Consider the following 26339-nt stretch of genomic DNA (forward strand, 5'->3'; position numbering starts at 1 on the left):
GTTGAGCCCTCATAATTCCATCTCTAAGTGAGGATTGGCTCTACTAGCTTGAAATGAAATCTTTTAAAAGAATTAAAATAGTAACATTTTAATTCAAAAGTATTTTATTTATTATTTATAATTTTATACATATATAGGATTATCTTGATCATACCACACCCAACTATTCTCTTCTACTGTTCTAGGACATTTGACCCAAAACATGCCTCCCTCATCTTCAGGTCTACCTCTTCTTTTTTTCTTTTTTTAACAGAGTTCAAGTAGAACTGCCTGAAGGCATATAGGCACCCCACCAGTGGCCACACCCTCAAATAAAAATGGCTTTTCTTACCCTAGCACCCATCCACTGCCAACAGCTCTTCAGTGAGGAGTGGAGCCTTGAAAACTTCTTCCCTGTTCATGCTAGAATTATCAACTGGCTTGAACTTGTGCAGATAACTGCAGGTTCACCAGTACAACTACTAGATGTCCAGAATAGTAAAATGTTAACGTTTTATGACTTTTAATATAGTATTTTCCTAATTCTCTGAGAACTTTATATAAGTGTACAATGTATTTGACCTTAACTGTCCTCTTCAACTTCCCAAGTATATATTCTCTGTATTCTTTGAAAAATTATAAAAATCTAATTCACTGGGTATAATTAATACTGCCTATATATGCATGGCATGGGTGTCGGACCATCCACTGGGGAATGGACAACCAACCAGTGCCATACCCCCAAATAAAAGTGACTTACCCATTAATGCCTAGTAGCTCCTCAGCTAAGGGTGGAGCCTCTGGAACCTCTCCACAATCCATGTTGGAATTGCAGCTGGCTTGCTCTTCAGAGGCTTCATGCTCTTGTGACTCCATGAGTGCAGAAGTCGTGCCCTACCCAGAAGTCTGCATCTCACAGCACTCTGCCCATTCCCTCATACTTAGTTTCCTTCCACCCACTCTCCCATGATATTCCCTGAACGTTGAGGGATGGTGACTAAACCTTGAACACATGCGCCTTTGTGAGGGATAACATATGAAGATACTTTATGTCAATGTATGTTCCAAATCATTTGCTTGAAAATCTCCAAAGTGTACTTTAATAGGGAAGATGAAAAGAGAATTTACTTAAAGGATAAGTGAGAATCTTACTTTATCCAACTACAAATAGTACTATAGAGCCTCATAAATTTGAAAAATCCCCAGAAAATTGACTTTCTCTCAGTTTTTCCTCTTCAGACAATACTATTTCCCTTTTCAGCATCTCTCTGTAGGTTAATTTCTTTATGGAGATGGGCTTCTTCTCCAGGTCCTTGCTTTCTGCTCTTGGACAACTTCCAGGTAACATGAGAATTTCGAGCCACTGTGATGTCATTTGACACAAGCCTGACCAGATACTGCCACTTCCATACCCCCAACTCATCAGTGAATAAAACTCCAGGTCTCTTAGTTAAAATTCTTACGAAAGATAACCTGATTGGCCCAGCGAACCTTGAGTTTATATTCCCTGGTTTCTATATGGCAAGCATTTGAGCTTGACGAGTTTATGATCCTGTGGTATAAATGGTAGTCATGGGTATGTTAAGAGGGGAGGTCTTCTTATATAGTGATTAGGGTTAAAGCTGAGGCAATGGTTACCAAACAGTGAAATTACAAAGACTTGGTGACCTATGGAATTCAATAAGTATCCACAGTTACCAAAGAGGCCACTTTTTGGGAGAGTGGGGCAACAGTTCATCTTGTGCAGGTAGCTGCCTAAAATGCAAGTTCTTTTGTATAAATGTGTGAATTGTCATACCAGGAGCAGAATATAGTTCAAAATTTGTTCATTTTCCAAAGGGAAAGTGTAGTTTTTTTTTTACTCTTTATTCTTTACTCTTTAGGGTGCCCACCACCCATCTCCCAAATAAATACACAGAAACTTATTCTTTCGTATGAGTGCCAGGCCTTAGCTTGGCTTGTTTTTAAGCCAGATTTTCTTAAGTTAAATTATTCCGATTATCTCTTGCCTCCAGGCTTATATCTTTCTCAATTCTATATGTCTCTCTTTATTTCTTACTTCAAGGCTTGTTGTGTAGCTGGGTGGCTGGTCCCTAATACCTCTTCTCCTTTTCTCCTTCCTTGATCCTCTAAATGGAGAGAAACTCACAGCGATCCCACTGAAATCAGGAACAAGACAAGGCTGTCCACTCTCTCCATATCTATTCACTATAGATAGAGCCAGAGTCCTTTACAGGACCAACCCTAACCCAGGGACCTCTGCAGGAACAGTTCCAGACCAGGGACAATATCATATATACTCACTCATAAGTGGTTTTTAAACATAAAACAAAGAAAATCATCCTGCAAATCACAATCCCAGAAAACCTAGACATCAATGAGGACCCTACAAGGGACATACATTGATCTAATCGACATGGAAAGTAGAAAAAGATAAGATCTCCTGACTAAATTGGGAGCATGGGGACCAAGGGGACCAAGGGAGAGGGTTGAAGGGGAGGGGAGAGGAAAGAAGGGGAGCAGAGAAAAATGTAGATCCCAATAAAATCAATAAAATTTAAAAAAGAAGCTAGAGTGGCAGTCTTTCTTACATTTGTACACACTGATTCTTCTCTCCATAATGCCCAATTTTTTTTTGTAAATCACCCTATTCTTTACAAAACTGTACTTACTCTTAAAGACCTAGATTAATAATCATGTCTAGAAAGTCTTCTCAGGGTCTTTTAATAGTCATATTTGATAATTTCTCTTTTTAGTCACTGATAATTGAAATAAAATGTCCATATGGACAAGAATCTCATTTAATTCTTCCTTGAACTTTCAACATCTATTATAAAACTTACATGGATTTTAAATTAATATTTATGCTCAAAATCAAACAACCAAGTGCATTGGGTAACAGTTTCACTTTATGCAGGAAGGAAAGCAAAAAAAATCTATTGATCTGGCCACAAAGTCAATGGTGCACATTACATTTAAGACATTGACAATGGGATCACTTGCATTATCCCCATGATTATTTCTCTCAATTAACAGATATATCGTTAAGATTCCTTATGTCTACATTACCACAATCGGTGCTTTTCTGCAACTGCATCAAAATAATAAAACATGAAAAGTCATTCTCTCATCTTGTATATGATTTGTATTTTCAGTGTGACCTTTCTCGCAAGAGTAGTGTAAATTACCAGGAGAGCTTTCCTAACCAATTGACTCATGTGTAATGGAGTCAAGAGACCTACCTTTCAGGATTGCTGTGCAGCTAGGCTGCACGGATACAAATAAGTACGTGCTTTTACTCAACAAGCAGTAGCTTTGTTATTGGGCCAGTGTGGTGCCTAGGGGAAGGGAACAATTTGATTACCAACACAAGTGCAAGTTTTTTCCGTGTGACCATTTGCTAATAGACCCTAAATCAAATGTTAAGCAAGGTCAAGGAGTAGTTACTAACAGACTACTTTTGCTGTGGAGTGGAGGAAGCAAGTAAGTGACCATGGGATCACTCCTGAGGCTGTGCATGACTATCTGCAGCTGACTCAACAGACCGGGTAGCTCTAAACTTCCAGCTTCCAAAGCCACCCACCGGCTTCCCGGCGACTGCCCCGCCCCCTTTCCGGCTCTGGACACGCCTCTTTCCTCCTATTGGTTGGCTTGCACCTCCGCTCGACCGTCGCGAAAACCCGGAGAAGCGGACTGATCCTCAGGAGCGCTCGTCGGGCGCTCGCTGCGCATGCTCGAGGGCAGCTGGATTCCGGGTCCGGACTAGAGGCTCGGAGCGGCCCCGGCGGGGAGGCGCGCCTGTGCGCGGCACGGGCGTCGCGAACACGCCGCGCGTCCACGAGAAAGGGAGGTGTGGGCCCGGGTGGGGTGGGGGGAGGGCCGGGTGTCGGCGCGCTTAGCGTGCGGGATCCGGGTGGCTGCGGGCGGCCTGGGCTGCCCGGCCGACGCCTGCTGCGATATGGCGATCCTGGGCGCGGAGGGCTGAGGAGGCGCCGCCGCGGTGGCCGCGGGCCCCGGAGCCGCAGCTTCGCGCGGGTGAGCACCGTGGGACGCGGGAGGGAGCCTGGCCGGCGGCCGGGCCGGAGTTGGCTGGGGTGGGGTCGCGGGTCTTGCCCCGGGCTGGCCCTGGCACCGGCCTGTGCGGGTGACACCGGAGCCCGGCGAAGTGTCTCGGTGACTGCGGCTCGCTAGCGTTCCTGCTTCCCCGCCTCAGAACTGCTACCCTTACTTTGACCCGGATCTCACCGGCGCAAGCCGGGACGCCAGCCTCAGAACGTCCTTTTCTGACACGTTTTTAGCATTCAGGCTTTTTCACGGACTCTGCACCTCCTCCCACTAACACCCCCGATCTCTACCTTTGGTGACCTGGTAGGTTCAAGTGACCTTGCAAATTTTTCTAATCCTCGTCTTGTGCTTTGGGCCCTTTCCTTTAAATCTTCTTTTAAAATTTAAGTGCTCTTAGAATTTGGTACTTTCCCATCTCCTTTACAGTCTTTAAATGACCAGTTTTGTGTGCCTAAGGACTGTGTGTTCCTTTCCTTTACTCATAGGTTTGGAGTTGAAATTCCTCTTCTTTAAGCGATCGTAAGAAACATTGATTATCAAAAAGAAGGTGTATCTATTATACTCTTGAAATATTTTACTCTTCCACCATAAAATAATCCACAGATGTCTGCTATTTTTTAATTAGATTTTGATCTTTTTGTGTGCTGTAAGATTGAATTTCTACTCTTAAAATGCTGCAAAAAATAACGCTCAGAATTATTTTCCCACTCTCGTTTGGTGGTTTTTTTGTTTTTGTTTTTTTCTCATGAAATACCCATTTTACAGTTGTCCGTAGGTTTCTGCAAGAGTTTATGCTTGTGTATAAATCCACTCGACATGTCTCACCAGGTCAGTTTGTAACTGTTAGTAAAATTCACCTTTTAAAAAAGATATTCTTTCATTTATCTGACTCGTTTTAGCCATGAAATAATATACTTAAACTGACTGAAAATTACCATTTTTAATAAATAGTTAATATTTTAAATTCAAAGTACAGTGACCAAGTGTTGGGATCTGATGAAACTGAGATGTGTGAAGCATGTGATTAACTCTTTGAAACACAGATTTTTCAAATAGTTTTTCACATGACATGTAGAGCTGCCTTTAAGACACTGTGCTTTTGAAACCCAGGCCATGACTGATCAGGTCTCTTGCCTTCAAAGAGATGTAATCCCTCAGTTGCCTTAAATTTCTTTTACATCCTTGCAGTTATTAAGCATGAACCGTATGGCATGGTGGAGTTATTTTGGGGTATATGTAGATGAGGTGATTAGCAGCTTCTCTCTGTACCCAAGTAGGAAGGTATGTATGTTAGATTATACACAAATGCACCTTTTATGTATGAGTAAATAGCAGGATCTCACTATGTAGCCCAGTTTGGCTTTGAACTTGCCATCTTCTTGCCTCAGACCTAAACTCACAGGCCTATACATGCCACCATGCCCAGCATACCTTTGTGTGTGTGTGTTTCATAAATATAAAAGTCTCTCAAATCTAGAGAGGGTAGTTTTCAGATAAGTTAAGGGCTTTTTGTTTTGAAGATGAAGGACTAAGTTTTCGTAAGCAGGGAAAGGTAATTCAAGAAGAAGGATCTAAGAGTATTTGGATGGAGTCTAAAGGATTTATACTTAGGATATAGGGTAAGAAAGCATGAAATAAAAACCAGGACCAATGATAAAATTATTTTTTCTTTTTGTTTTGCTTTCTTTAGCTTTTTGTTTTGTTTTGTTTGAGGCAAGGCTTGCTGTGTAGCTGTGACTGGTCTGGAACTTGCTGTGTAGACAAGTCTGGCCTCGAACTCATAGAGATCTCTACCTCTCTCTGCCTTCAGAGCCCTGGAATTAAAGGGGTGTGTCACCACTCACAGCGTAAGAGTATAGTTAATGTCAGACTAATGACTAGGTTACTAGACAGTGAAGGGTCCACCGATGATTTTTGAGTTTGGAGTGAAACAATTTTAAACCTTCGTTTGGAAGAATTAATCTAGTAGCATTGTGTAATAAGAGTTGAGGTAGGAAGACCCTAAAGATTCATAAACCTCAAGATTTCCATCGTCATAGGTAGCAAGGCTCCGAATAAGTGGAAGGACAAAGAAAGTAGGGTAGAATTTGGTGATCAGGTAAATGAAGCAAGTTAAAACCATTGGAAGATGACTTGTTGGGTGAAAGTACTTTCTGCCAAGTCTGCTGTTTTAATTTCGATAATAGGAACCCACTTGGTAGTAAGGTAATCTATTCCCAAAAGTTGTTCTCCGACCTTCGTACTTGCACAGTCCCAAAAGCACAGAATCTGCTTGCACCCATAAAAGAATTTTTTGAGTCAGAGTCTCACTATGTAGCTGTCCTGGAACTCACTAGGTAGACCAGTCTGGCCCTGAACTCAGATCTGTTTGCCTCTGTCTCCTTAGTGCTGGGATTAAAGGTGTACATACCACTATGCCCAACTAAAGTAATTGTTTTCAAAAACAGTTAAAAGTTTTGATTCAGGTCTGTAGAGAGACTAGTGGTAACATAGAAGAGTTACCCATAGTATGTGTGCATAAGGTTCATAGTATTTGGGGGATTACTAACCCTTGTTGAAACTAAAGAAATCTGTTGGCCATATGCACCTATGCTTTGTGGATGTGATTTTAGGGTAATCCATGGACAACAAGAAGCTCCGATATGAAACCTATGGGCTGTCTGTTGTGCAGCTTTCAGAATAACTGGAGAGTTAGTGACCCTGACTGCAGAAGAATATTGTGCAAGAACCTAGAGACAAATAATGCACTGTGTTGTGGCTCACATTTTCTATCTATAACGTTGCTTTTTATTTGTTATATTATGGAACAAACTTGCCCAAGAGTTTAGTTATCTGTCATAAGTCTAGTTGCAAGTGGTAAAATAGAATCTGGAGTTTGTTGGCAGTGGTGATTTTTTTTCCTTCCTTCCTTTTTTCTTTTGTATGATTTAATGTTGACTGGATATAGTTAACATCTTCCAAGTGAGTCCAGAAGATTCCTCCCAGTTAAGGTGTTATGATTCTTGGGGCGTAGGTTTTCATTGGAATGTCTGTACTCATCTTTCCTTCTGTGTTCTTGAGAACTGGTGAGACTGAGGGATGATACGGGTGAGTGGAGAACAGATAGCAATATCAGTTCAGACACTCTAATTATTACTGTCTATGCTGCTCTCAATTGGGAATCAGGGAAGACATGGTAGAAAAACCACCTGGGGAAGAAGAAACGAAGATCATCTTAGTCTTTTCTGTTTCTGTTTGCCTTACTTAGTAATACGCCTGTCCTTCATTCAGGAGGACAGAAGTGATATGGGAATTCATTTTCAGAGACTTTTCTGAAGAGGATTAAGTAGCTAATTCTCACTGCAGTAGTTACAGCATAGTTTGATTTGTTAAGAGTTGGCTTCTCTGCACCAATGTGCAATTGTTTCTCTAGTAGAAGGGATTGTCTCCCTGTTATGAGTTGGTTTCTTTTCTAACTATAGAAATCTTGACTTCTTAATCATTAGACAGGGTCTCACTGTGCAACCCTGGCTGGTCTGGAGTTCCTTGTGTGGACCTTGAACTCATAGAGATCTGTTTCTGCCTCTCAAGTGGCGGCACCAAAGGCTTGTGTTAGCACACCTTGCAAAATCGTTTTACTTCATTGTATGATGTATTTATAATGAACAGTGGAAAACTCAATAAATTGCCTGTTCAAAGTGGTGTCCAAGGAGCTAGTCCCTAACACAGGTGGAAGAATGTCTGGCCAAAACACAAATGGATTTTCCTTTATTTGCTGATATGGAGATGAATATCTCATGGCACAATATATTTTTTTATTCTTTCTATGATTGTCTTTATACTTTTCATGTGATTCTTGCAATGTGATAATTAGGTGGGTAGAAAGAACCATCATGTTCTAATCTACATGGTTCACTGCAACTTTAAAGGTTAAGTGTCTTGTATGGCCACTTAGCACCCCAGTTTAGAATTAAACTACAACCTACATTTCTGTTCTTAATTCAGTATTTTCTCCACCAGATTTCTGATCTTTTGCCTATGGCGAAACTTTAAAGTTGTAGGGTATATGAGGACTACCTGTCAAAAGTATTTGTAGTCTTCTATGTTTACATGGTAACCTCATTTGATGTGGCTACTGGTTGGTAATTTGGAAATTTATAAATATTTTATCACCGAATAGTTAACCTTTAGTCAAAGATAAAGTAGACATACAAAAATGGATATCCTCTCTAGAAGAAACATTGGTAAAATGTTGACATTAATTTACTTTAGAAAATTTGTTGATTTTTATTTCTGTTTTTGAAGATAAAGTTTGATTATCTTATATAAAAGCATAGCCTTGGAAAAGTTTTGTTTATTTATTTGTGTGTGTAGCACATAAGTCAGAATCTTATTTCAAAGTGGTATTGTGATGTTTTATAATTTTACCATTATATACTCAACTTTATATACTACCCCTCTCCATGTATAAAATATTCTACACTTCGAATTCATACTTAAACATTTTGGTGTTGTAGATTGTTCTTAAAGCAGTATGTCAGATGATTTCTAAGTTACAGTGAAGAGTGGCATGTGTTGCTTTGGCCTTGGCATTTCCTAAGCCTACTGTTTATTCATAACACGTACTGTATGCTACTGTACCTCAGACATTGTGCTAACTGCTGGGGTACAGTTTTGAGACAATATACTAGAAGCTTATTCTCTAGAACTTAGAGCTCATTAAAGACCTTGGCATCAAGAAAAGCACAGACTTTATCTGCTGTTGTTGGTAAAGTAAAATTAATGACACCCTTTCTTTTCCTGTGGTATTTGGGCAAGTCATACAGAAACACAAGGAGCTCAGTAGCATTGTTTCACTTTCCTATTGCTCTGTAGCAGATAACTCTAAAACCAAAACAACTGTCTTACAGCTTACAGGTTGTCCCTCTTGGGTGTTTTCTGGCTTTGTTTATCATCACTACAGTGGCTATATTCAGCTGGCATTTCAGCTGGGGCTGTACACACTCACCTTTTGTAGTCCTTTACCTCCATGTGGCCTTCACAAAAGGGTTGTGAGCTTTACCTTGTAGTTTAGGGCTCTGAAGAGTACAAAAGCTGAAGGAACCAGGCCTTCTTAAGGTGTGCTTCTGGGACTGGCACGAAATCAGTTCTGCCTCATGCTGGTGAAATCACAGGTTTGGCCTGTATTGGGGCAGGGAGCTACTACTACTATACATGCCCTTGGATCTATTTGGGGCAACCCTGTAATGGATTATGGTAAAGTTTACATAAGAACAGCATCAGTTATATTATGTAAAGACACATCTTCTAGAAGACTTTGAAAATTGAAACTTAGGCTGCTTACTGATTTCTTTAATCAAAACTTTGAGCTGGGCCTGCCAGAGGACAAGGTGAGTCTAAAGTGCAAATGACTTCGTGTTTGCCTTACTGCACAATTAGAAGCAGTTGGTTTTGTCCTTGGTTAGAAAAGAACTGTGTGATAGTTAATATTGTCAACTTGTCTGAGTTTAGAATCACACCTTGGGTGTGTCTGACCTTGTTTAACTGTAGAGGGAAGGCTTTCAGTGTCTGCAGCAGCATTCCAGGGGCTGGAGTTGTGGACTGACTAACCAGGAGAAAGTAGCTGAGCACCAGGTCTCTGCTTCCTGAATTTGGCTGCAATGTGACCTGCTGGTGCATGTTCCTGATATCACGATTTCCCTGCTGTGAAAGACTGCCCCAACAGATCCTTCTTTCCCTACTTTGCTTTTGTCGGGTTTTTTGTCCCCCAAATGAGAAAGGTAACTAATAGTCTAGAATGTAGCTTACTTGGAGAATGCTTGCCTGGCCTGGTGTATAACAGAAGTGGGATGCTCTGTAGTTACATCTGGCATTCTAGGATAGCAGGGAGACTGACCGCTTCTATTCGAAGACAATGGGGTTTAAGAAAGTGCAGGTCCCATGACTCCAGATTGATTCAGAGAAATGATTTGCCCGGTGTCATGTGTTGGTCAGACAGTACCTTATGTAGAGAGTGACCTGTGGTCCTTTCACCCCTTGTGATTAAATGTGAGACTCAAGGGAGTGGAGTTGCGTGATCATGCTTGAACAACATGTACCTCACAGATTTTTTTTTTTTTTTTTGAAATATCTTGGAAAAGGTTGGTAGAAACCTTCCTATTGGAGGGAAGATGCTGTAGGATCCCAGGGCTTACTGAAGTCAGTGCTCCTTCCTTCCTGGTCCAGTAGGTCAAGTGCTGGCTGGACTTCTCTGCTCTCGTGACTCTATAAGTACTTTGTCTTTGTTTCCTAGTATCTTTCTGCATTGTTCAAATTAGCTACTGAGTAATGTCACGATTAACTGAGGTGAAGGAAGTGAATGTTTAGTTTCTGTTACTTTGTATCTTAGATTAGTAAGGTAATGCATTTAATTGAAACAACTATACTCAAAACCTGCCCTTGCAGCCTATAGCAAATAATCTTGCATATTTTAGTGACTGAGTGTGCTGAGAAACATGATTTAGGAAAGGCTGGGCTGCAGGCGGGATGGGTGGAATTATATTAAGGTGTTTCTTGGCATTCTTCCTGCCCCTTAATTACTTGGATAGTTAAGAAATGTCCCAGCAGTAACAGAATTGTTAGGTATTGTAGTTTTGTTTAACTAAAGAAAGCATGTTCTTTGAATAGCTGTTTAGTATACTTGTAATTACTTAAGGTGGGTGAAAGCAAACAGTTGAGTCCTGACTTGAAGTAGAGTACTTTGGCGTAAATCCATCCTAACTTGCCAATATATACTACTCTTTGTGTGCTCTAAGTTAGAGTGGAGAGGATAGTTAAGTGAGCTTTTTCTCTGTAAGATCTTCTATACTGTAAATGTAAACAAGTTAAACCAGGCATGGTTGTTTACTTAGAGGTCAGGGCAGAGGTCTTCCAGTTTGAGGCCAGCATAGTGTGTGTGTCCCTGTGCGCGAATACACACACACACACACACACACACACACACACACACACACACACACACCCCTAATGCCATATCAGAAAAACAAACAAACAGCAATACAGCAACAAAGGGGACAGAGTAGATTGCTTCCATTGTGTAGCCTTTAAGCACAGAAACTCTTGACCTAGGAGTTAAGAGCAATAGCTAGGCAGATCTGACTTTTGTCTATGCTATTTAATTGTGGTGTTGCCTCAATTCCTTTATTTGCAAAATGGAAAGAATGTCTTCATTTTGGGTTTTAATTGAGAAGATATTTATAAAGTGGAAATTATAGTAGCTTCAATATTATAGGCCCCTAAATCTTTATTACTTTTAATTATTAAGTTGACAGTTCAAATGAGTAGATAGTTTTCTGTGGGCCACTCATTTTGTTAAGGACAGTGAGAGGTTAGTTTTGGTGTCTACAAAAGTGTATATCAAATCTTCCTCTCAGTTGAACAAATAAGTTGTAAAAAAAAATTAAGGATTATTCTGGGAAAGATCCTCACTTAACAGAATGGTGGTACATCAGTTGGCAGTGATTAGGCTGTACAACCCAGGGGTCAAATATTAACATTGTCATTAAATTAAATGTGTGGACTAATTGGTCAAAATTTAGACTGTGTGTAGCAGTCATGGGGTGTAGGGTGGGGGCATTTGCTATCATGGGTTTTACTGTCTTTCAGGACCTGGGTTATATGGTCCTGAGAAGGTTTTTCAGGGCTCCTCATCTTAGTAAACACCTCAGATGTTGTTATATGTGTTCATTTGATTAACTGTTGGCAGAAACTGATTCTGTAATTTGGGACCCTAATGTGACTGTTTTTCTAGGTTCCTTACTGCCAATGTGAAGAGTAAATATAAAGAGAACTTAACATATTAGCCTTCCAGATGTTTTAAAAGGTGTAAAATAATTGTCAAAGATGTAATAGAAAACAACAGAAATCCCATTCCATGAAAAAATTCCTTTGAATGAAGACCTTTCTTCTTCTAAATTCAGACTTGAAATATCTTAAATTAGATATTATAATAATTTGTTAGGTAGTCTTATTACATTTTACTTAACTCAGATAAGGCAACTCAGAAATAGATACATTGATTGAAGTGTGTCAGACTTGGAATTTGGGTTTTTGGATAGAAAGTAAGTTAACTGTGGGCGTGGTAGATCTTTTGGGAAAAAGCCATTTTGTAGCATAAGGACATTTACTTGGGGGGAAAAATCATTGAAAAGGATTTAAATTTAAAGTCAGTGAAAGTGGATAAAACAAATAAACTTCAAATTCTTTTTACATGCTGTTAGTGGCTATGTGCTTCTCTGGCACTTAAATGTTCCTCAGTTCTGTGACCAACAGGACCTCTAAATTCAATCATATTTAAATTTTGTTGTTGTTTGTTTGTTTTTGGAGTCAGGGTCTCATCCTGTAGCTCTGTCTGTCAGGGAACTCATTATATAGAGACTAGAATGGCCTTGAACTCACAGAGACCTGCCTGCTTCTGCCTTCCAAGTGCTAAGAGTAAAGGTGTGCGCAACCACACCTGGCAGACTTTTTGTTTTTAACCTTTTATGTGAATGGGTGTTTTGCCTATGTGTATGTGTGTGTACCGTGTGTGCCTGGTGGCCACAGATGCCAGAAGAAAATGTCAGGTCCCCTGGAACTGAAGTAACAGATGACTGAGCTCCCATGTGGTGCTATGAACTGAACCTGAATCCTTTCTTTGTAAGAGCAGTCAGTGCTCTTGCTGCTGAGCCATCTGTCTTTCCAGCCCTGAGTCAGATCTTTTATTGTAACAGTAGATCTTTAAATTGGGGCAGTTCCTGGAAAAACCAAAAGTATGGTTGAAATAAATGGTTGAAATAAACAGAGGTTACTGCAAGTATATTGTGGGGGAAAACATACCAAGCCCGTGGTTCCTTAGAAACAGGAATGAGTTCGTTGGCATTTCTGTTGGACAAGTCCATTGTTTTTGTGCTTATTTTCAACAAGGAAAAGGCAACAATAGAATTTCTTTTAGTCCTGTGACCCGTGGAATATAATGTTAGTATTTAGATGTGAACATCCAGAATGCAAGGTATATATTATGTTTGGAAATTTTATTTTTCTAGGTTAAAAGTTTTGGTAATAAATTTTTTAAAAAACTTTTTCGTAATTTAGATTTTTATTTAAAGTGTGATCTAATAAAAACCTAGACCTTATATAAAGGAAAACAAATCTAGATTTGAGTTCTGGTACTCATTTTATTCATGACAGTGCTTGTGTAAACACGACTTAAGTTTTACTGTGTCTGTGTTAGCTCTTCATATGTAAAGTGAGAATAGTGGCACCCAGTTTATAGACATATAGGCTGACTTAAGCCTGACAGCATTGCTCTGGGATCTGTTGGTGTTACAATTTCGTTCATGATTTAGCTTAGAAAGATGGACTGGTAGACCATTCAGAGTAGGTGAGAGCCCTTGCTGTGCAACAGCGAGGACCTGAGATCAGATCCCCAGCATGCATGTAGAAAGGCCCACCCATGTGCATATCTCACCCCAGTGTTAGGTGTGTGGGGTGGGGTTGGTTGAAAACAGCAGAGAATAAGGTAGAGGAGCTATTGAGGACAACACCCAATGTCTTCTGGCAGAGGGTGCTTACATGTACATACATGCATATGGGGTACCCTCATACACCCCTACCCCTAAGGAAGAAAGCATGAAACTCCACATCCACAGACAGTTAAGGTCTGAAATAGTACCTGTGCTTCAGCAAATGCTGAAGTGGGAATAAGCAACAAGTAGCCAGATTTTACTAAAATAAGTGCAGACAAGCAAGATAAGAGAGGAACTTTCAGTCTTAAGGCTTTCTGTGACTTAAGTTTGTGGATAACGAATTGTATTTTTACTGTATTTTAAACTTAGTAAAGATTACGTTTTTTTTAGGGACTGAGTTTTAGCTTTTTAATTGGGTACATAATTTTGAAAATTGATTTGTATTTTGGTTTCTAATTTTCTCTATGAGTGAAGACTATTTAATGAGAAGTTGTATCTTACTCTGCTTTAAAATTCTTAAGGAGAACTGTAGTGTGGAGCAGCGGGCCGCCCAGCTAGCTTAACCCCCGAAATAACCACACAGAAATTGTATTAATTAAATTGCTGCCTAGCCCATTAGCTCTAGCCTCTTATTGGCTAACTCTCACATCTTGATTAACCCATTTCTATTAATCTGTGTTTACCACGAAGTCATGGCTTACAGACATGAGTCTAACCAACGTCCGTCTGGGGCAGGAGAAGCATGGTGTCTGCCACACTTCCCTTCTTTCCAGCATTTTGTTTTGTCTATTCCACCCACCTAAGGACTGCCCTATCAAAGGGCCAAGGCAGCTTCTTTATTCTACTAATGAAATCAACACAAATACAGAAGGACCTTTATAAATAATATGCAATGTTGCATATCTGTTATTTGACTAGCTCTGAATTACATTGAAATTCTTTTGTTTGTATTTTGTTGTTTGTTTTAACAAGATTGGCCATTCAATCCAAGCTGGCCTTGATCTCACTTCTTCCACCTCTTAGGCATTGCTTATGTTTTTGACTCTAGAAAGAGTTTCTCCACTTTCCTAGGGTTAGTGTTAGCAACTAAAAGGTAAAACAGTTTCCTGTTGGTGACCTCATTTTTCTGATAAAAGAGAAACAGGTTACATATATACAAGTATATATTTAAATTATTAAGTATATACAAGAGCTAAAGTTGGATGTAGGTCTGTCTGACTTGAAAAGTGTTTTTTTTTTCTTTTCTTTTCTTTTCTTTTTTTTTTTTTGTGTGTGTGTGTTAACGTACCCCAATATGCTTTTCTGAAACAAAAAAGAAGACGTCACTTTGGAATTTGAGGTTAGGAAATGTCCATGACTGTGAAAATGGTGGTAAATTAGAACTTGTAATATACTTAGGCATAATCAAGAAATATTTCAGGGGAACTGAGCTTTGGTCGTGATAGCCTAGGGTCCAGGGCAGGGTGGAAGAGTAAACATTTCCTATGGAAGTGGGTTTGGGGAATATTCAGGACTTTGTGCTCCCGAGTCTCTTCCTCTGCTTGTGAGCTCCTCTTTAACTCCATGCTTTCTGCTGCTTCAAGTTGCAGCTAATGCAGTCGACCTTCTGTATTGGTTGGTCCTGCACTCAAGGTTCAAGCAACCTTGTACTGAAAATGCTTGAGGGAAAAATTCTCTGTGTGCGTTGAACATATTCATGATCACCCTCATCTTTTTCCCCCAAAACAATACAGTATAACATATTTTACATAGAATTTACATGGTGTTTTTTTTAAGTAATCCGCAGGTGACTAGAGTATATGGGAGGAGTGTGTGAATTTTATGCAACTATTGTGCCATTCCATTTAGTTGACCTTATATCTGTGGATATAGGTATTCCCTATGGGTACCCAAGAATAATAATATTTAGGCAGTGTCTCCTGTGTGTTAGCTGGGATTCAGTCTCAGAGTTTGAACTAAAGTTTTGATATATTTAGTTTTGAATAGTATTTTTTCAATTGATATTATGCAGCATTTGAGTAGGGAATCTGTTTTCTATATTGCTCAATAAGGCAAGAGGAAAAATTACTAAATGCATATCTTTTGAAGTTAGTATTTTTCTATTCTAATATTTACTATATTAGAATAGTATAGTATATTTACTATACTATTCAGTATAGTAAAACATATACTGAATTGAAATTTTTAATGATGATCGTGAGGGTAGAGTTGGTGAGGGAAGGAGGTCAGTGTGGACATAGCCACCAGTTTTGCGTTTTTTTCAGTCTAGGGTGTTTTTTTAAAAAAACATCTTTGGGCTAAAGACTAGAAGGATTGCTGCTAAGTTCGACTATGTTTTTCTGACAAGTGTTTTCTAGTAAAAAGAAAAAAATGCATGCTTTTTTATGGCCTTTCTTGGAAAAGAGTTAAGGTATTTTGTTTTGGGGGAATTGATAACAAAAAATGTAACTGTTTAAAACATCCGTTTTATGGTGCAATATCACCATCTTGTGGTGTTTTAGGATATTGTTTCAAAATTTTCCAAACATGAACATAAATTACATATTTAATGTCTTGATGTTAGTTAGGCAAGGATTCCACCAGATCTGTATTTGAAAATTTTTGTAAATGGGCTGTGGAGTAAAAATAAAAAGTGTGATTGAGGAAAATAATAGTATAAAATGAAACGGTTATGAGTTAGATTGGTATGGTAATGGGTGACTTACTGATATTTCTTGTTTTATGAGATAAGTAGTATTTTTAGTAAAATAATTAAAAGCCTTAAAAAAATCATCCAGTTTTTTTGTCATCTATTTCTTATTTAAGAAGAAACTAAGGTGCAGAATAATTTAAGTATCCTGTTTTAGCTATTTATTAGGACTTTAAATTTGTTTTAATGTAAAATAGTGCTTTCTATATTGATGACTCTTGGAAGGTTTTTTGCATTAATTTGTATACTTTATAAAAAATTCTGATGATAATTTATTTCTTCCCCTTGATGTAGTGTCTCATTTAGCTAAGGCTGCTTTTGAACTCCTGACTCAAGTGACCCTTGTAAGTCAGTTGGGGCAATAAGGGAGGAAGGTATATGGTTGTTCTGATGATGGTTTTGAGGTAAAGAAAAGAGACAGTACTACAATACAAAACCACCTAGAAGACAGCTGGAAATGTAGCCCAGAAGTAGAGTACATACAAGTAAAGGCTCCATGGCACTGTTGCTATTGTCCTTAGGAAAAGAAGACCCAGAGGGGCGTGCCTGAGAAGAAAAGTGAGCACAGTGGTAGAGACAGCTTCTTTGGGGCTGTGTGTAATAAAAGGGCCCATCAGATCAGGATGAGAGTCATTTGTGCTAATGAAAAGTTGAAGAGTGGCAAGCTCAAGAGGTGAGGTGCTGGTATGGATATGAAGATCTTCCCTTGTCAAGGGACCATTCAGTTGGGATGAAGGCCTGGGATAGGAAGAACAGATGGACTGAGTGTTAAGTTTATGCAGGAATCTGCATCTTTAGGAGTCAAATAAGTGATGATTTAGAGTTTGTTAGAAATTTTTCTGAGAGCTTAGAGAGACATTGGTGTTTCTTTTCTTCCTGTCTCTCATATGCTATCCTTGTGGTGTGATTTAAGCCTTGCTTAGTTCTATATAACTGATCTGGTTTTCTTTCTACACTTTTAAGAAACAGAGAAATTGCTTTGTCACAGGATTCTGTTAGTTTGAGATCCATAGAAAAAGCGAATACAGGTAGAGTCTTTACCTTTGTCACTAAGACTATTGAATGTCCCAGTTTCCACAGAATTGAGGAGTTTCCAAGGATGGAAAACTAAAATGTGGATGGTCCTGGACAAACAAGGCTAATTTCCTATCATTGTCATGTTTTACAAATTTATTAAAATACTTAGCAATATCTTTTTTTATACGTTATATTTTATGGAGAAGCAACATTCTTGTTTTACTTTAAGTTAAATCTCATATTCTACAGCTTACATTATTATAAAATAATTTTTTGTGTGCTTTCGAGTTGCTAAATTGGGTATTAACCAGGCTGATAGGTTCATCCACATTTATCGTTTTTACATTTGCTCAGTTTCAAGTTTTGTGCTATTGATACAATAACTGCCTCGGTTCAGGATTTGTAACTTTTCAGTTCCCTGTCTTTGGCCAAGCATTTCTAGTACTTGATGCTCCCTGCCATATCTTGTTACTGGGTTGTTTCCTTTCTTTTAATATTGTCTCTAAAACTAGGCTCCCTGTTGTTGAATCTGTACTTTTTCTTCTCTTGTTTTCTATCTGTGCCGTTCTTTACAGATATCAATGCATGTATTCATTCATTGATCCAGGCCTAAGGAGCTGTGACAGTTTGTCACTGGCCTTCAAAAGCCTTAATACTATGCTGAGTGCATACTGAATGTGCAGACAGTTCAGGTCGTTCTAAGAAGATATTTTTGGGAGGAAAGTGTTGTTATTTTCTTTTATTGCTTTGATTTACAATGGCATCTTGAAGTGAGCAGGCAATTAGATACGTCTTCTAGAGCTGACAGTGCATGCTGTAATTTGAGCACTCAGGATCTGAGGGCAGTCTGGGCTACCTAGTGATTTAGTGAGACCCATTCTCAGAAACAACAACAAACAACCCTTTTCCCATTTTCTTCCTCCCCTCCCATTCTTCTCTTTGGTGCTGTTTTTGAGGCAGTATCTTATGGTATAACTCTGGCTGTCCTAGAACTCATTATGTTGCCCTCCTAGCCTTGAACTTACAGAGAGTCACCTGCCTTTGCCTCCTGAGTGCTGGGATTAAAGGTGATGCCACCAAACCTAGCTGGCTTCCCCAGTTTCTAAATGAGGGTTTGATAGTTCTCTAATTTCAGAGTACTAGGAATACAGCTTATTGCCTATACTAAGGATTCTCTTATATTATCAGCAGTTGAATAAAAATCCTGTGGCATTTTCAAAGGGTTGAAGTGGACAAAATCAGCTTAGATGTACATGCTGTCTCCTCTACACATAGATTTTAACCTAGTATTCAACTGAGTATCTACTTTGTTGAAAAGTTTAGTGAAAATCAGACTTTGCTGTTTCTCATGCCTCCCTTACTCTCTGAGTTCTTGAATCTGAATTGGCCCTATAGTCTTTTTCTGTTCTCACATGCTGGATACCAAATACTATTGGGAAATAGCCATGCCAACATGCAGATTGTTGTCCCTATAGGTTTTTGAAAAACACTGAATATTAATTGCTTGGTGGTTGATCAGCACTTTTTCTTAGCCCTCTCAGTAACTGTGGCAGAATATCTCCCCCATGAGCAAGCCTGTTATCTTCTGTGATTAATGTCTCTGACGAACTTACTTGATATATTTCTTCTCCATTGACCTAATCCTAGCTGTCTCTGATAAGGGGATATTTACAAGTTTTTGAACATCATATCCCAAATGAAAAATGAGAATAACAACTAGCTTTTGATAGGTGGTTGTTTTGCACCGTGCAATCAAAGTCCTAAGGCCTGCGTGTTATGAGTCAGTCCTCCTTCCAGCATGAGGTGATGGCTCTGTTTTTCTTGTTATACTGATGCAGAGAACTTAGAACATGGCTCTTAAGTGGCAGGACTGGAAAGAAAGTCCTCAGCATTCAACTGCAGAACTCCTAGTGCTACTTCCTATGGGCCAAGCATTCAAACATGAGTCTATTTCAGGCCCACACAGGCAAAACACCCATACACATAATTGTTTGTTTATCTATCTCTATCTATCTATCTATCTATCTATCTATCTATCTATCTATCTATCTATCATCTATCTATCTATCTATCTATCTATCTATCTATCTATTTTGAGACATGGTAGACTCATACTCATAGAGATAGATCTGCCTGCCTCTGCCTCCTGAGTGCTGGGATTAATGGTGTGTACCACCATGTGTAAAAATTACATGTACAGGTTATTTTCTCTGTGATGCCTCTGCTACTTGACTAAAGGTTATCTGCTTTCCTTATGTGCTCCAAAGGAAGTACGTGGCATTCTGCGTCACACTGAAAACTTTTGTGTTTGCAGGGTTGTCTCCTCACCAGACTATGAGCTCCTTGACAGAAGAAATCGTATCTTACTCATCTTTGTATCCTCAGTGTCTGGCACAATTCTTGAAACACAGTAAGTGATTGACCCCTTTTGTTTTAAATGAAAATGATGTAGCTAGTAGTCAAACTAATGCTAATTGTTAATTCTTATAAATCAAAATAAACCTATATAAATTAATTAATGTATTTTTTTATAAAAAATGAAACTTTTACAGGGTGCACATCTTTAGTCTTAGCACTTGGAAGGGAAAGGCAGGTGGATCTCTGTAAGTTTGAGTATAGTCTGGTTTACATAGCAAGTTCCAGTCCAGCCAGGACTACACAGAGAGACCCTATAAAAAAAAATTTACAAAGTGAAGCTATGTACTTTAAACACTTTCTGAGATTCAATTTTTGAATCATTTCATCATGTTTTCCAGTATATATGTATGTATGTATTCTTGAGTCTAAGAATTGGAAAGTTTATATAAAATAAAGGATAAATAGACAAGTTAATCAATATAGAGAAATCAAGCAGTCTTACAACAGGCTGACAAGTCCCCATCTGTGTAGTGCTTAAACTTACAAATTTCTTCTCAGAGAACTAATCTGATGCTGCTTATCTTTAGTCTCAGCAAATACCTGTCTAATGGAATAATGAAGTCTCTAGCTTTTGTTTGGTTTCTTTTTAAGTCTACCTCCAAATTAAAAGTACTTTCTAGCCTATCTGTCATTTAATGCCCAGAGAAAAAAGTGTCTTTATTGGAAGGCTAATTAAATGGGTGAAAGACATACCTTTCCTCTTGTTTTGATCATAGACTATAGAAGTCATCCTTGATGGATTAGTGATTTACCCTCTCCTCTGTCTACTTTCTTGATAATTGGGCCTGGGGTGATAGCTCAGTGAGTAAAGCATTTGCTATCTAGGCATGAAGGCCCCATGATCGCCTTTTATTGTGTTATTGCTCTAGCTAGAATCTAACAAACTATATTGAATAGATATGGAAAGAGTGGCAACCTTATCTTGTTCCTGATTTCAGTGGGATGGCTTTGAGTTTCTCTCCATTTAGTTTGATGTTGGCTATTGACTTGCTGTGTATTTCGTTTGTTATGTTTAGGTATGTTTATTGTATCCCTGCTCTCTCCAAGACCAAGACCTTTATCATCAAGGGGTGTTGTATTTTGTCAAAGGCTTTTTCAGCATCTAATGAGATGATCATGTGGTTTTTATTTTTCAGTTTGTTTATATGGTGAATTATGTTGACAGATTTTCATGTGTTGACCATTCCTGCATCTCTGGGATGACTTTGCTGATGTGTTCTTAGATTCGATTTGCCAGTATTTTATTGAGTATTTTTCCATCAAGGTTCATTAGTGAGATTGGTCTGTAATTCTCTTTCTTAGTAATGTCTTTCTGTGGTTTGGGTACCAGGGTAATTGTAGCCTCATAAAGAGTTTGACAATGTTCCTTCTGTTTCTTTTGTGTGGAACAATTTGAGGAGTATTGGTATTGGTTTTTCTTTGAAAATCTTGTAGAATTCTGAGCTGAAGCCATCTGGTCCTGAGCTTTTTTGGTTGGGAGACTTTTGATGACTGTTTCTATTTCATTAGCAGCTATAGGTCTTTTTAATTTGCTTATCTGGTCTTGATTTAATTTTGGTAAGTGATAATTTATCCAGAAAGTTGTCCATTTCCTTTAAGTTTTCCAATTTTGTGGAGTACAGGTTTTTGAGATATGACCTAATGAGTCTCTGGATTTCCTCTGTGTCTGTTGTTAGTCCCTTTTTTCAATTCTGATTTTCTTAATTTGGATATTCTTTCTCTGCCTTTTAGTTAGTTTGGATAAAGGTTTGCCTGCTTTGTTGATTTTCTCGAAGAACCAACTCTTTGTCTCATTGATTCCTTGTATTGTTTTCTTTGTTTCTATTTTGCTGATATCAGCTCTCAATTTGATTATTTCCTGCCATCTAGTTCTCTTGTGTGAGTTTGCCTCCTTTTGCTCTTAGAGTTTTCAAATGTTCTGTTAATTCACTAGTGTGGGATTTTTCCAGCTTCTTTATATAGTGTTCATTGTGTCCCATAAATTTGGGTATGTTGTGTGGTCATTTTCATTGAATTTTAGGAAGTCTTTAATCTCTCCCTTTATTTGTCTTCCTTGACCCATTTATGATTCAGTTGAGCATTGTTTTAATTTCCATGTGTTTCTGGGCTTTCTGGAATTAATGTTGCTGTTGAATTCTAATTTAAGCCATGGTGATCCAATAAGGTATATGATATGGGCTTATTCCTTTTTTTTTTTTGTATCTGTTGAGGTTTCCTTTGTTACTAGTAAGTCGTCAATTTTTGAGAAGGTTCCATGAGGTGCTGATAAGAAGGTATATTCCTTTATGTTTGGATGGAATGTTCCATAGATGTCTGTTAAATCCATTTGATTAATAACATCTGTTAGTTCCCATATTTCTCTGTTAATTTTCTGTCTGACAGACCTGTCCAGTGGTGAGACTGGAGTGTTGAAGTCTCCCACTGTTAGCGGGTGGGATTTAATGTGTGATTTAGGCTTTAGAAGTATTTCTTTTACTTATTAGAGTGCCCTTGTGTTTTGGGCACAGATGCTCAGTATTGAGATTTTCTCTTGGTGGGATTTTCCTGTGACTTATATGAATTGTCCTCCTTTGTCTCTTTGGACTGATTTTAGTTTGAAGTCTGTTTTGTTAGATAATAGGATAGCTATACCAGCTTGTTTCTTTCGTTTATTTGATTGGAAAAATTTTTCCTCTGCCCTTTAGTCTGAGTTGATGTCTGTCTTTGAGTTGGAAGTGGATGATTCTGTCTTTGTATTCAATCTGTTAACCTATGTCTTTTGATAGGTGAATTGAGTCCATTTATATTAAAGTACATTAATGACCAGTAATTGCTAGCTCCTGTTATTTTAGTTTTCATTGTTGATGATGTTATTGTGTGTGTTTTCCCCTTCTTTGGGATTTACTACTGTGAGATCATCTATTGTGTGTTTTTGTGGATGTAGCCAACTTTTTTGGTTTGGAGTTTTCCTTCTAGTACTTTGTATAGGGCTGGGTTTGTGCAAAGGTACTGGTTAAATCTGGTTCTGTCATGGAATATCTTCTTTAGTCTGTGTGTGAAAAAATTCAAAGTTTTGCTGGGTATAGTAGTCTGGGCTGGCATCCGTGGTCTCCTAAGGTCTGTGCAATGCTTGACTATGTATGACTTTCGTGCTTTCGTTGACTCAATTGAGAAGTCAGATGTAATTCTGATAGGTCTGTCTTTATATGTTACTTGGCCTTTTTCCTTTGCAGCTCTTAACATTTTTTCTTTATTCTGTATGTTTGGTGTTTTGATTATTATGTAGCCAGGTTTGGTCTTTTCATCATGTCCCATTTTTCCTGAATATTTTGTGTTAAGCTTTTGTTAGATTTAATGCTTTCTTTGACCCATGAGTCTATATCCTCTGTTGTATCTTCAGTGCTTGAGATTTTCTCTTCCTTGTCTTGTATTCTGTTGTTCATGCTTGCATTTGTGGTGTCTGATCGTTTTCTCATAATTTCTGTTTCTATAATTCCCTCATTTTTTTTGTTGTTGTCTCTATTTCAGTTTTCAAGTCTTGAGTAATTTTTTTCATATGTTTGACTGCTTTTTCTTGGTTTTCTTTAAGGGATTTGTTGTTTTTTCCTTCTTTTTTTTTTGTTTATCTTTTCCTCCATTTCTTGGAGGGAATTTTTCATTTCCTCTTTAAGGACCTCAAACATTCTCTAAAGTTTATTTTTTAGGTCATTTTCTTCTGCTTCATCTATATTTGGTTGTTCAAGTCTTGCTGTTCTAGGGCCATTAGTTTTTTAGTGGTTTCATGTTGCTCTTTGTGGTGTGAGTGGGTTCTTATCTTGTCTACTCATCTTTTTTGGGGAAGTGCATCTGGCAGGTGGGTCATTCACCAACTCATTTGCCTGGTGTCTTTATATTATGTTTTTATAGTTTTTTCTTGATTGGCCATTATTATTTCTTCATTTATTGATAAAACTAGTTGTTATTTTGAAAGTTCTTGACAGTCAGAAACTATTGTATTGAATTTCTACTGACTTTTACTTGTAGGTAAAACAGATTAGTTTTCTAATTAGTTTTTCATTCTGGGTAAACCCCAAGGCTAAGTTTGGGTATGATCCTAGTGGTATATGTCAGTGGGTTGTTGGTGTTCTGATATAATTTTGTCATGGGTCCTCACAGTGAGGCCTTAGTGTTAAGAAAAGCCTCTCTGCCGACACAAAAAATTCTAATCAAACCAGATTACGCCAAATCAAATGCCTGTGTTTAATAGACGGTGGTCACTGGTGACCGGGAGAGCATGGTGAGGGAAAGACAGAGGGAGTGCTCACTCAAAACCATGTGTTCATCTTTCCAGTTCAAGCTTAAATACCCTGTGGGGTCAGCGCTTGACAGGCTGGGAGTTGGCAGGCCAGGAGTGACACTTTGAACTCAATATTACATTTAGTTCCCTTCATCTTTCAGTAGGCTCAGTTCTTGTCTCTTGACCATACACTTTAATTATCAGCATTCACAACCAGGATAAGGAACATGTTTGTTTGTCTATACTATTTATTTATTTATTTGTGTGAATAAAAAAATGAGGAAGTTAGAGGACAACTGGTCAGGTATGAGGATTGAACTAAGATTGTTAGCCTTGGCAGCAGGTACCTTTATATACTGCTATTTATATATAAATATATATGTATATAAAGACATATATATATGCTGTATATATGTTTCTTACTATTATTTTATTTCTTTTTTTTAAGGCTGCCATAATATAAATATGGCGTAGGCTTGATAATTTCCACACTTAAGAATATAACAGAGGGGCTGGAGAGATGGCTCAGTGGTTAAGAGCACTGCCTGCTCTTCCAAAGGTCCTGAGTTCAATTCCCAGCAACCACATGGTGGCTCACAACCATCTGTAATGAGGTCTGGTGTCCTCTTCTGGCCTGCAGACATACAGACAGAATATTGTATACATAATAAATAAATAAATATTAAAAAAAGAATATAACAGAATTTGGAAAATGGACAGTTGGTTTTGAGCTATTCAGGAAGTGTTTATGTTAAAGCAGGAAGGAAGATATTTTTTAAAATATCTAGTAGACCAGACTGCTAGGAATTGAAAAAGCCTTCAATTTCCATTGACTATATTCCCTTTGTTGATAATTTAAGTGTTCCATTTCAATTGATTTTTTTAAAAAATTCATTCTATATTTTTATTTTTGAGATTAATATATTTCTACCTTCTTTTCCCTCCTGCCCCCCCCCAATGCCACTATCTTTCAAATTCATGGCTTTGTTTTTACTAATTTGTTATTACATGTACATATGTATAGTTCTATGCTTACATATTTCTGAATGTAGTTTCTTCAGTCCATATAATGGACTCTTCTGTAGAATAAGCGAATTGACCTGAATGAGTTCTTGATCATAGATTAAGTAACTCGTGTGTGTGTGTGTGTGTGTGTGTCTGTATACACAGGCTATGCAGATCTAAGTAGGTGAAGAGAATGCAATGATTTTAAAATATTGGTCCCTAAATTTAGATAAAAGATCTAAATGGAGCACAAAAAAAGATGACAAATTATGGGAAGGCAAGATAAGTATTAGTACTCATTAGTATTTCTCAATATTTCCCAGAATATACCACTTTAATCTTTAGTAGGTTAAAGATGGGTAGAAGTTGAGCCTTGAGATAAAGAAAGGTGTAGTTAACTCTGCTTTTTCTTTAATTTTTTTTAAACAAAATTTAAATTCCTGGTTAAGTGTACAGTTTATATTTTCCTTAATCTAATTATTGTACTGCGATTATTTAGGAAAAGGTTTTATTTCTCATGAAACACACACCGAAGTATTCAAGAATAAAGAGGGTATATACTAAGGAGATTTTAATAATAAGTAATATATATCATGTTTGCATATTCATGTACTTATTAATTTTAAGTCCTCATTTGAGCCAGGATTTCTAGTATTATCATTTACTTTGTTGCTCAAATTGACTCAGATATGGTTAAATAGCTACACTCATATAATGTTTTTATACTGTCTTAATTTTAAATGAAAGACAAGTGAGAACTTGTGACGGATATGAATTTTCATTGATTCAAATGAATGGTTTTAAGTCATCCAGAAGATTGAAATATCCTCTCTGATGTCTGAACATATTATTTCATTTTTTTTTTTTAAATAGAGTCAAGGTCAATTTTGGGACATGGCCACTGCTTCACCAAGGTCTGATACTAGTGATAACCACAGTGGGAGGTTACAGTTAAAGGTAACTGGTAAGTGATTTTAGTAATAATGTAGTATTGTGATAGGTAGATGAAGTTGGATTTTGCATACCTAATGAGGCAAATATATTCCGTAAGTGATGCTCTTGAGACATACACAGTAAAGTTGGACTCATACTAGGCAGCACTGGGTTTTAATGTCTTGCTTTCATGTTGCCTTGCCTTGACTTTATCATTTTGTTCATTTCTGTTTTTAAAGTAAACATTAATTTGTAAAATTCATAATCTTGATTTCACAATAGCTCGAGTAATAGAAACTACTACTTATGACTATAAAGGAGGAGACCAAGGTCCAGAGGAAGCACTCTGCCTTCTCTTAGTAATGAGGATGCCAGTTGCGGTCTTAAGACTTTTATCACAAACCATGTTCTTTGTATAGGGTTTTTTTTTTTTTTTTTTTTTTTTACCCCTTTTGATCTTGGAGATTGAAGCCAGGGCCTTGTTCATGCTTGGTAAGTAAGTATTCTACCACTG

General features: G+C 38.0%; 1 protein-coding gene across 3 annotated transcripts in view; it reads left to right on the forward strand.

The window, feature by feature from the left end:
• The first annotated feature begins 3763 nt into the window (after nt 1–3763).
• Wwp1 (WW domain containing E3 ubiquitin protein ligase 1) overlaps nt 3764–26339 on the forward strand; it is a 76144-nt gene continuing 53568 nt past the window's right edge. The window contains exons 1-3 of one of the 3 annotated variants that reach the window (XM_050119227.1): nt 3764–4014; nt 19529–19624; nt 25766–25856. In XM_050119227.1, coding sequence (XP_049975184.1) covers nt 25787–25856 — 70 coding nt within the window. In that variant the 5' untranslated portion in view covers nt 3764–4014; nt 19529–19624; nt 25766–25786. Of the gene's footprint in view, nt 4015–4277; nt 4348–19528; nt 19625–25765; nt 25857–26339 lie in introns of those variants that run through there. The other 2 variants (XM_050119210.1, XM_050119221.1) reach the window with 2 other exon arrangements.

This window comes from Alexandromys fortis, unplaced genomic scaffold (assembly GCF_014885135.2).
Source record: "Alexandromys fortis isolate MF-2015 unplaced genomic scaffold, M_Fortis_MF-2015_v1.1 scaffold_18, whole genome shotgun sequence".
NCBI lineage: Eukaryota > Metazoa > Chordata > Mammalia > Rodentia > Cricetidae > Alexandromys > Alexandromys fortis.